This window comes from Cupressus sempervirens, chromosome 1 (genome assembly GCF_028749045.1).
Source record: "Cupressus sempervirens isolate cs-2001-9-10 chromosome 1, ASM2874904v1, whole genome shotgun sequence".
In the NCBI taxonomy this organism is placed as follows: Eukaryota; Viridiplantae; Streptophyta; class Pinopsida; order Cupressales; family Cupressaceae; genus Cupressus; species Cupressus sempervirens.
In genome coordinates, this window is record NC_143118.1 from 537,207,814 (window position 1) to 537,219,560 (window position 11,747).

The 11,747-nt window shown below is 34.6% G+C and overlaps 1 protein-coding gene and 1 pseudogene across 1 annotated transcript; both read right to left on the reverse strand.

Annotated features, from left to right (window-relative positions):
• Positions 1-2,734: 2,734 nt before the first annotated feature.
• On the reverse strand, positions 2,735-3,262 carry LOC149578580 (6-phosphogluconate dehydrogenase, decarboxylating 1-like). The gene has a single exon (XM_089800772.1). The coding sequence runs from the start codon at positions 3,260-3,262 to the stop codon at positions 2,735-2,737; it is 528 nt and encodes a 175-aa protein (XP_089656898.1).
• Positions 3,263-4,144: 882 nt separating this feature from the next.
• On the reverse strand, positions 4,145-8,428 carry LOC149578581 (origin of replication complex subunit 6-like; annotated as a pseudogene).
• Positions 8,429-11,747: the final 3,319 nt, after the last annotated feature.

Consider the following 11,747-nt stretch of genomic DNA (forward strand, 5'->3'; position numbering starts at 1 on the left):
GGAGGACTTTCACATAGTTTCTTTTGAGTCCTTTCCTATAATGCTTATGGAACTAACCTGATCTAATTGCTACTAGTTGTCTTTGGACAATGTGTATGAAAAATGTTGAGATTTTAGAATGTTTTATCATCATATGTGAAGGGCTTATTTCATTTTGGAGACTCTACTTAGCTTTCACATGTTCCTCTTCTCGCCACACATTATTTATATAATGAAGCAAGTGCAATCTTGAGTAATGGATTTCTCCCTTTATGAAGGCTTGTCCATTTCTTTTTCCAAAATCTCATAAATACAATATAATTTGGGGTTGGGTTTTGTAGAGTAGAAGATTATTTTGTGCACTACCTTAGAACATGTAGGTTTCTTCTTGCTTGGTCTTCTTATTCCAGGCTTCCATCTATGGCTTGTTCTAGCTGGTAAAGGTATGGAGCTTAACTAGAAGGGCAAAGAACCCTCTTGAAGCCATTAGTGGTGGGGCATCTAGTTGGCGCTGCCCCTCCCCTTACGAATGACTTGGGATACTCATTCTCCTACCTGACTTTGATAACTCAAGCTCCCACAATTACACCTAATTTGGAGGCAACTTGTGATGCCACCATTACACCTACAGTCATGTCCTATAGCCTGGAATCATGCTCATGATTGTAATCATAATAGCAAAGTTCTTACTTTCAACATTAGAAAACTTGGACATATGTCCCCTTAACAATTTTATGCATTTTGACTTTGAAAAAATGATCAGTATTGTTGAGAATTAAACTAATATTCTTACACTGGTTATGAAATTCCCAATGCACAAAAACAATTTAAACACCATTACATCTCCACAAAAACTATATCTTCATGCACTCAATCTAACGATTTTATCTCACATTTCTACATAAGATACATACAATAAAGCAGAGCATTTCTTTTCTAAAAATAGGACAATATTTTAAAAGATCTATCAATCTCACATTTCAAATGAGTTTTTACAAACAATTGATGAAATCATTGTCATCAGAAATTAATTGGCAGATGTAAATTGATAATCAAGCAAAATATAGCCTTCTTATATTGAAAACACCAAACAATGACCTAAAGCTTAGTGGTGACAGGGTGCTCATCCATATCAGCATAGTTCTTATTAATGGCTTCCATTATCAGCTTATTACACTCAGGTTCCATCTATTTTGTCACAAAGGAGGCCAATTTAAGCTTTGGATTGCTATCAAGCATAAGCTCGCACTGTAGCTTGTGAATACCACAAAGATGCATCTTATAAGGAGAAATGAAATTTTGAGTCATGCTTGGTATAATTTATGGAAGAAGCCTTGAGCATGACCACAGTGCAGTTGTGGATGTTATTCTCAAGCTTAAGAGCAACGAAAACTGATTCATTGAATGCTAGGAAAGTTGTTGCACTGTTTCCTCGGATACAAATGAAGACTGTGGCAATGGTTGTATGCATAATTTGCTTTAACAATTTAGTTAATTGCTTCAGTAAGTATGTCCCTTTGAAAATGGTGTATACCCACTCTTGTAAAGAGTTCACACAGTAGAACTATTTTTTAAGGGATGAAGAATTTCTTTGAAACCATGAAAAAGGATATTTAGAAGTGACCAAATACTGAAACCTGTGAAGAGAAGGCTCAAATTCTTTAAAAGGCAGAACATAGTTGGTGATCTACTATAGTGTATGTGCAAAAGGATTGATTTGAAAAAGGCTAATGTAACAAATTACAATGAAGAATGCTTGTCAATACAAAATTCCACAGAAATCGATCAGTGATACTTATTTCCTCTGGATTTTCCAAAAGATCTTCTACATCTTAAAACTATTGATATGTATGAATAGAAAGAGGACAAAAGCATGATATAATCATGTAGCAAGGCAGCTAATCCACCTTCAAGTTGAACCACCCAAATGTCCAAAAAAATTCAAAATAAAGAAAGTGAAAAAATACTAGAATATAAAAGAGTCTAAGTTTGGCTATCTTGGCATGGATTCAAGAAACAGTAAGCAGTCAAGTTGGCACATCTTAAACAAAAAATAATTTTATCTTAAACCAAGTAGTTCAATACTTCCAGATTTTGAGGATTCGATATAGAAGCATCGATCTTCTTTCGATCACAATTAAGGTTGGCAGGAGTTATCCAATGCAGAGTTTTGAAGATCATAATATGGTGTTTCTAAAGACGGATTTAGTTAGAAATTGGGTTCAAGTTGTAAAAACTGCTTCTAGATAATTGAGATTGGAATAATGTTTTTATTTTGATAAGATTTCAATAAAGTTTTTATTTCATGGAGATTGTATAGCTGCTATCATAAAGCAGGTTCCACTTGTCTTGTATGCAAAAAATCTGCAACCACACAAAGGATGCCTTTTTGGATCTTATAATAAGGGAAGAAAGTGGCGAATGTTAAGGCAAAATATTGAATTTAACTATATCAAAGTTTGATCTAGATCTACTCAGATTCTTGGGTGCTTTTGTAACTATTTTTTATTGTTTGCGAGGAATTGCGTGCATCAATTCAATTCGACGAAAGTTTAGACTGAATTTACTTGATAATTGGGATTTACATTTTATAAATTCATCTAAATATGAAGGATGATGGGTTGGAAAGTTACAACTCCAAATTGTAGAAATAATGACCACAGATGAGAGGATTGCAAAATTGAAACCAAATTGACTCTTAATTTTCTTTACCTACAGACTTCAGCAGATCATATCACCCACCAAAAAAAAGCACTCATAGAAAGTGAGAAATAATTGAATCTTGAATTTCCTTACCTATAGACTTCAGCACATCATAAGCCTCTGCAATAAGCTGCATGTCACCATACTCGATCCCATTGTGCACCATCTTGACGAAATTGCCAGATCCACCCTTTCCAATATAGGTAACAAAAGGGCCACTATCCACCTGCGCAACGATCTTAACAATTTTATCCTCAATATACTTGTAAGCCTCATATGACCCTCCAGGCATAAGAGAAGGGCCATTCCTGGCACCCTCTTCACCCCCTGAAACCCCCATGCCCAAATATAGAAGCCCCCTCTTCTTTGCCTCCTCTTGCCTTCTCTCTGTGTTTTCATACCATTCATTCCCACCGTCCATAATACAGTCCCCTTCTTCCATGTGGGCAGCAAGAGTCTCAATTGATTTGTCCATGAGGGGCCCTACTTTGATTAGAAGGATTATGACTCTGGGCTTTTGGATTGAGAGCACAAATTCCTTGGCATCATGGAAGGCTTTTACTAGCAGATTACCTTCCATCTTGGCTCTATCTATCGTCTCATCTACCTTTTATGGGCTCTGATTGTAAATTGAGATGGGGAAGCCTTTTTTTGCAATGTTGAGAGCTAGATTCTACCCCATCACAACCAATCCAGCCAATCCTATCCTTGACAATTCAGCCATCTCTTTTTCTTGTATTCACATAATCAAAATCAAGAATAAGGTTAACATCCAAGGGAGGCTTAGAACTTTTAGCTTACAAAGGACATTTGAAACAAACTTCCTTGGATTTTTGCGGCAATGTCATTGTATAGAGCTCTAAGTTTAACTGTTTCAGCATCAACTATTGAACTAGACTATTTTGGTGTCATCTTCAAAAAGGCTAAACCATCCAAGAGCAAGGATTTCACAATAAAGGCAACATATGAAAATCTCATAGTAATCTAGATTGCAATTTAAACTAGGAAACTAGGCAAGGGATACAAACATTGCAGTCAGATCAGCTCTATCAAGCTCTTAGAACATAATGTAGCTTTTTTATAAGAGCTAGTGTTTTGTTTAGTTAAACCCCAAGTTTTTGCCTTGTGTTTTAATTGGATGTGAATATTTGAATTCCACTTACACTTTTCCTACACCATTTCACTACCATGCAAATGGAATGTTACTATAGTTACAGTAAAATATTATTATGTTTAACTAAAGCATCCTTCAACCATGTAGAAATATAAGCTTGTGCTTCCAATCATCAATAAAAGAAACACTCAAGTACCAATGCTTAACTAAGAAACACATTCTTTCACATAAAATAATGCAGCTAAGTTGATTTTACATCCTTAGTTATTAATTATTATATGAGAAATGCATTACATGTCTATCCACATTGGAATAACATCAAATATATAAAAATAACTTCGTAAACTTTTAGGTATAATATATGAACCAAGTTACCTCAATTTCATATTCATCATCAATTGATTCACCACTATTCTCATATTATGCCTCGTCTTCATGTATTCTCTTGCTTGGAAATGCATCCAAAAGTTCTATCCATACACACCGAATACACTTAGTTGCCTACAACAATCATAACAACCAAAATTTAGACCAAGCTTTTGTTCTAGTTTTCCATACTAAATCAATGTGAACCTAAGAAATAGTTAAAGATGGTGTGAAAATAAATTCAACCATGTAAAGAACAAAAAAATGATTATGCAGTTGGCCTGTCAAACCAATTTAAGACATAAGAGTACAATGCACTTTGAAATCTTCAACAATAAGGATCTGAGATATGCCAGCCCATATGAATTTTATATAGGAGAAATTTGTAAAGGCCACAATCACTACAATGTAAACAAGCCTGAAATAATCTTTCAAACTTTTCAGCACCAAACAAGCACAAAAATATAAGAATGTATCTATTAAGTAACAAGAATGAACCTAGTCTAAACTGGACCATAATTAATCAAAAGAACTTGCCATATATAAAAAATATGCAAAGGTTAAAAAACCAATGTCATCACATAAACAAAATAGTCTCTAAAGAAAACACACCTGTATTTTTTTCATAGATTTCGGATCCTTCTTTTCTTTGCCAATTCCCACAACATCAAAACAGAGATCATTCATAGATGTTGCAACCTAGCCCAAACAACTAGATATATATATATATATATATATATATATATATCGAGAGGGTTTCCTTGTTTGATTTAGTTAGCATCTACAAATTGACAATGTGAATAATATTACAAAACCTTCAAGATTTCTATGTACCCAAAAAGAACACTCACATTTGAAAACTCAAAGTCTGATGTACCATATATCTCGATCAATTTCATCCTATCAACTTTTAACTAAATCTAGATAAATAAGTTAGGTTTTTGCATAGCAAGTTCCAGAACTTAGGGTGGGTATATGGATAAACAAGAAACCAAAGTTTAGAGAAGACTAACTTGAGGCCATTACTCTAGCATTATCATATGTGTGATGATAAAAAGCAACACAAGAGTAAGGGTTTGAATTTTGTTTATGTTGTTCACCCAAAAGAAAAAGGAAAAAGAGAAAAAAATTGCTCCTAGGTTATATCCTTCATTCATATTGACTACAGAATCAAAGGATTATTGGCCTAATAACAAGCTTGAAGTATGCAAGTACAAACAAACCTTATTTCTTCTTGCACATAGGTAAAAAGCTACTGCAGTGAACACTGGATGACCAAAATTAGCACTTGATCTCTGGGACTCTGGTAGAGCAGCTATAAATCTTTCTTTGTATCTGTATAAGGTTAATATTAGAATTGCATATTCGATCATGATTTTGGGCTGACAAGACTCGAAGATCATATGCTAACCCCACACTTATCAGAGAGCTCAAGGTCAAAGTATAAGAGCATAGGATTTCATTTGGTATGCCCTTAGGCCTTACTGTGATGAAATCATTATACCCACCCTAATAATTTCCCCAAGAACAGAGTATACTATAAGCCTTTGAGCCATAAATTTAAAAAGATTGGAAATCCAAGAAAACAAACCATTTGGGTCCTGAAATCTAAACTAAGGAAACCTGGTTTCTCAAGTTCCATAGAGCACTATATAAATATTTGACCAGTAAGTTGCAAAAGGTCCGAAGTTTAAGTAAACAGACCATTTGAGAGCTGAAAACTGAGTCAAGGAAAATGGAACTTACAAAGACAAGACTCTTTGGGCAGACCCAATCAATCTAAGACATCCAAATTGGATTCCAAGTTCTTGGATGTCCAGCTTTGGCCTTGCATTCAATTTAAGACATCCAAACTAGAGTCAAGTAGGTTAATTATCTAAATCGAATCTAAAGACAAGACTCTTTGGGCAGACCCAATCAATCTAAGATGTTTGAATGAATCAAATGATTTTCATATGACTTGAAAGTGTAGACGTGACATTTGATTACAATGAATACTTTTATGATCTTTAACAAATTGACTCTGTTTCTGCAAGTGATCATTCAGGGATCAAACTTGTTGAAGATGAAAGAAACCTTATCAAAAATAATAGTAATGAGTGTAACAGTGCCTGTAGAAGCTATAATGGTGAAATAGGCCAGCATTCTCATTGCCAAAGTGCCCACAACTATTTTTGTCACTGCTGTCACATTCGCTCTTGTGCTATTCTACTCCATTTTCAAAAAATGACATTAATTAGCATTTCATAAATCTTTCAACTGCCCAAATAGATTTGGGAAAGCTAGTATGTTTTATATGTTGTAATTATAAAAAGTGTTACTGGTAAGAGTAAGAAATGGCTCTGATGATGCTTTGATCAAGCCAATGCTTTCTTTATTGTATATAGTTTTCAATTGACTCCTCATATTTTATACACGAGATTGTTGAGATGAAATCTTTCTTGAGCAATAACTCTTATTTTACAAGTACCTCTGTTGGGCAATCTAAATGTCTATTTTAGGTTTCTTAGAATTTTAGTATGGTTTAAAAAATATATTTGTTTATAATATTTTATAATAATTAATCATTAAATTATTTATTTATTTTTGTTGTTGGAAGGTTTTATATTAAATTTACATAATTCTTTTAGTTATTTGATATATGGTCATGAGTTTTAGGTTGAAATTATTTTTCTAAGAGTCAAAGATTAAAAAGTATCTATTTGCCAAAGATCTTGAAGAGCATGATTTCTTATTTCTTATGATATTAAGGTCCAAGGCTTGAAATAAAACTTGAGTCTAGTAGGATTGTTCAAAATCATTCAACTTGGAGTCAGGTAGGTAAAAAAATTAGACAACTCATAATACAAATATATAATTCGTATTGAAAAAAATGATATTATATATATAATTGTTTTATTAACTTATACAATTTATACTCAAAATTTCCTATTGAATATTTGTTAAAAAAATTTACAAATCCTTAGGATGCATTACCATTGCAAAACCAAATATTTCTCAATCATATTGACTATAAGATGCATTATAACCAACTTTAAATAAAAACAAAACCATCCTATATGAATTTGGATGCAAGCAATCATCTTCATCACTTATAATATAGTAAGACAATGGATGATAGCACGAGCCTTGATGAATCACAAACCATTTTTAAAATATCATGAAGAGAAAGCCATTTGATAAAGGACCCATTATTATTGTTTTTGATAAGGTTTTTTTCATCTTCACCAAGTTTGATCACTGAATGATCACTTGCAGAAATAGAATCAATTTGTTAAAGATCAGAAAAGTATTCATTGTAATCACATCACATTCATGGCAGACATGATATATCTCAAGTTTACACTTATTAGCCCCCTTCCCCAAATGTCACGTCTACATGTTCAAGTCATATGAAAATCATTTGATTCATTCAAACATCTTATATTGATTGAGTTTTCCCAAAGAGTCTTGTCTTTAGATTCGATTTAGATAATTAACCTACTTGAGCAACTGATTCGATTTAGATAATTAACCTACCTGACTCCAAGTACATTTTGCATTGCATTCAAGGATCTAGTATATGACTTCTTAGACATGCCACTTAGCCTAATAGCCTTCTGTCTGTCAAAGGGAACTTGTAATCTGTACAAACAATGCATTCAATCATTGAAAATTAAATGTCATTGTTGCAATTTTTCTAATAAAATCATAAAGAATGAGAACTAGAAATCCATGAAGGGTAAGCAATGGGAATCATCTAATGTTCAAGGAACAATTTCTCCTCTTGTTAAATTATTTCTTCCTGGACAACATAGATCCAATCCTGAGGAATGTAGTGTAATGGCAAGGATAGATGACATTAATAAGATTTGACCCAGTGTTATATTATCTCACTACTGGCATGTGGCATGATCTTTGTTGTAAGGATTATGCTATAAATTTGAGAAATGACCCGATCCTTTTCAATGTAAAATTAAATGAACCCATCTGAATAAGGCTCAAGAAAAATTACTTTGTAGCAACGAGTTCAAAGCAGAGAACCAATTTGCAAACCTCGCCCTGTGGATGAAAAGGGGTTTAGAAAGGGCTCAATGATGAATATTCCCAATAAATTGCATTCCAGATGATAAAAATTGCACTAAATTTGACGTATTGCTTAGATAAACATACCACAACAAAAGTGGAAGAATTAAAATGCACATTATGTCTCAGCTCCTCGGCTTTCCCAATAACCTTGTTGTCTTCTGCAAGGCCCAATTTTCTTCCCAGCCCATCCATATCCATGTTTCTCTGCAGCGTATGGCTGGGAAATGAATGTTACCCTCCTTTGGCCACTCCAACCAAAGGACTTCTCACCCTCTACAGTTCACGAGCCCGTCCTCCAAATGGACCAACTACAGTTCCACTCACAACCCATGCAAATCAACCTATGTGAAATATAAAAAAATTGATTTTAACATAACAAGCCCGTGTTGGTCAAAATTTCGACCAACACGGGCATGAATTTTTAAAAAAAGACATTTTTTCTTGCCTATTTCGACCAATTTGACCCCATTTTAATAGATGGTCAAAATTTTTGGTCAAAAAATAGGGTCAAATGTACTAGTGGTTGGGTGTTCATTTTGCATGAGGTCAACAGCAGGAATCCATAGTGTAATTCCTCTCTTGAAAAGCAAATCTTTTTAAGGATCCACTCCAAGGTTCTTTGTATTGGGCCCTCCTTCTAGTGCCACTTCTGTTGGGCATTCATTTTGCACAAGGTCAATAGCAAGAATCCATAGTGTAATTCCTCTCTTGAAAAGCAAATCTTTTTAAAGATCCACTCCAAGGTTCAATGTTTGTCTTGCAACGTACCAAAATCCCCTCAGTAGAAGATAAATGTGAGTGTTCACAAGGAGGCCTTTGCTAGTTCTAAAAAATGCTTTTATCTCAGAATTGAAGTAAAATCTATTCGTTGTCTCAAAATATCACACCAAAAGAATAATTTTTGTATTTTTCTATTTTTCAATAAATGCAATTCTAATAATGCAACTACTATGAGGTCCTATTCTAACAGGGGGTTAGCAAAAAAAATAATGAAACTGAAAGAAAATAACATGAAATAAAATAACTTGAAATTGAAATTCCTAAACAAATATAAGCTATAGAACACAACATGCTACGAGTTAAACCTTTGAAGAAATCGGTAGGAAACTAATGAAAATAGGAGCAGCACTTCCTAGAATCCACTAATGCAATCGTTGGTGAGAATCTTTAACAAATCGAATGATGTTTCACTCTTCATCAAATTGCAAGGCCACAGAAAGTGCACTCATGTGAGACAAAAAGCTATGTAGACACAATCAGGTGATCTCTTCTCAAGCTCATTACATCAATGGAATTCATATATCTGTAGCAAACACCAGAACTAAAAGATCACACAACCAGAAACAATGCAATAAACCTTTGGCTCAATCACAATCTCATGAATAAAACCACAAAAAATGACACATTCAGGAAAGAATAACTACACTCTGAATGCTAGCACCAAAAGCATAACTTTATTGCATAATAATGGTGGCCCTTGTTACATTTTACTACGGGGTATTTATAAGAAATCATCTCCTCAATTTGTGTTGAGAGTGAGAGATATCTTGATGCAATAAAATACATTTAAAATATTAAAACAAACTAAATATATACAAACTGGTAATCTAACTGGTGCTTAGAGGGACTCCATCCATATTTTATTCATTAATTGGATGCATGATCCCTTTACATGTCAAAAATAATGAAAGCATGAGAGAGAAAGTAGGAGGAAGCCATCAGTCGCACTAGAAGTGCATGGAGACACCAAAAATAGAAGCTGGCCCTTCACTTGATGTGTGTCAGAGTTAACTTGCCATCAAAATGTGCTCCCAATGCATGGAAAGTGTTATTTTTGGAACTGGCAATCAATTGTCAATGCACCTCTAAATTGTGGACCTGTGGAGCTATGGACCTCGACTGGGTCAAAATCTAAAAATTTTACTAAGTGTCAAAATTGAAATTATGGCATCTGGGTTTTGCTCATCTTTATCCTAAAGATATGTTTGGATGTTTGCCCTTGAATTTCTCTATAATCTCAGTAATTTTAGTAGCATCGAGAAGATCCAAAGCCTCATACTTGTCTTTGACCTTTTGTCTATAGTTGTCCACCTTAATTCGAGTTTGGTGTCCAACTCTAACAATGCTTCTTCTGTCCTGAAGGCTTGTCTGATGTCTTCATCACTGGATGCTTCCTCTAAAGTCTTTCTAAAATTATCCACAACTACCTCAATTGGTAAAAGCTTCTCTCATTCTTCATCTTCAAAAATGTCCAAGCATGCATCACTGTACAACTTTTCTGCTTCCAAAATTCACTCTCGGGCTTGGTCCTTGAGCCTATGTATCTCATCATGCAATGGTTCCATCACTTTATTTCCATCTGTAATCTTTTCTATCCAATCATCTATCATGTCTAACTCTTCTTTGGTATATACATCAATTAGAATGCAGTACCTTTGCCCTTTTATGGCCTGTAGAGTTTGTAAATCCTTGCTCCATACCCATACCTCATCCATAATATTGAAGTCCTGCCTCAAAATTGCCATGATCTTATCAACATTCTCTTATGTAGCATGCAATAACTTATGACTTCCTGTGATTATAGTGACACCCCTATCCTCAAGGTTGTCTCACCAATTCTGACAAGCTGTCAAAAATGGACTAAGTTGTACACCTTCCCCTTCTTTAAGAATGGTATTCAAAGTCTCCTCAGGGCATTCAGAATCAAGAGGACCAATAACTTCAGCTAAATATCCTTTTAAGATCTCAACTTTCCTTTGAAGTGTTCTAATTTCAATCTCATCCTGTTCCATATGGTTAAGAACCTCCTTGACTCCCATAGTCATCATCTGTCAAGAAGTATCATGTGTAGGCTTTCCTAACATGATATCCTTCACTTCATAGTCCTGAAGGCTAACAGCTTCTTCATCTATACCTTTCGAAGGGTGAGCCACTTGTGCAAATAAGTCTTGGTTCCAGGTAGTAGTAATGAATGCAAAGGGTGTTGCATCATGTAATGGAGAGTCAGGCTTGTTCAAAATCTTTGTAATGTCACAAATATCATCCTCTGAAGCAAGGAATTGATGCTTAGCACTTCTCATTATTTCTTTTTGAAACCATCTTGGGATATGTCTTTCTGTAACCTTGGCTCTGGATGATGAAGGGATGTGTTCAACTACCTCCTTCCCTTTATCGCTCTTGCTTGGAGTCTCCTATTGTTAGGGTTCTTCTTTTGTAGTCTCAATTTTTGTAAATCACGTAGTTTGATCCTCAATTTCTTGAGAAGGTTGTTGTATACATTCTACTATGTATGCCTCTTTTGATGGCTCATCAGTAACCCTTGGTTTTGGTTCTCCTTGTAATGATGATTCCTTCTGAACATGTTCTTCTAAACTCGGAGGTGGAGGTGTCATTGAAACCTTATCTACCATCATAACCTGAGGTGAAGATGGGGGAGTTGGATGAGGACCTTGCATCTTAGGTGGCATCTGTGTCCAATCTTGCTGTTGAAGTTCACCTGTAGGAGTATCTCTAATCT

Excerpts from the sequence above, each read along its gene's own strand:
- LOC149578580 (XM_089800772.1), bottom strand. The coding sequence starts at position 3,262 with ATGGAAGGTAATCTGCTAGTAAAAGCCTTCCATGATGCCAAGGAATTT.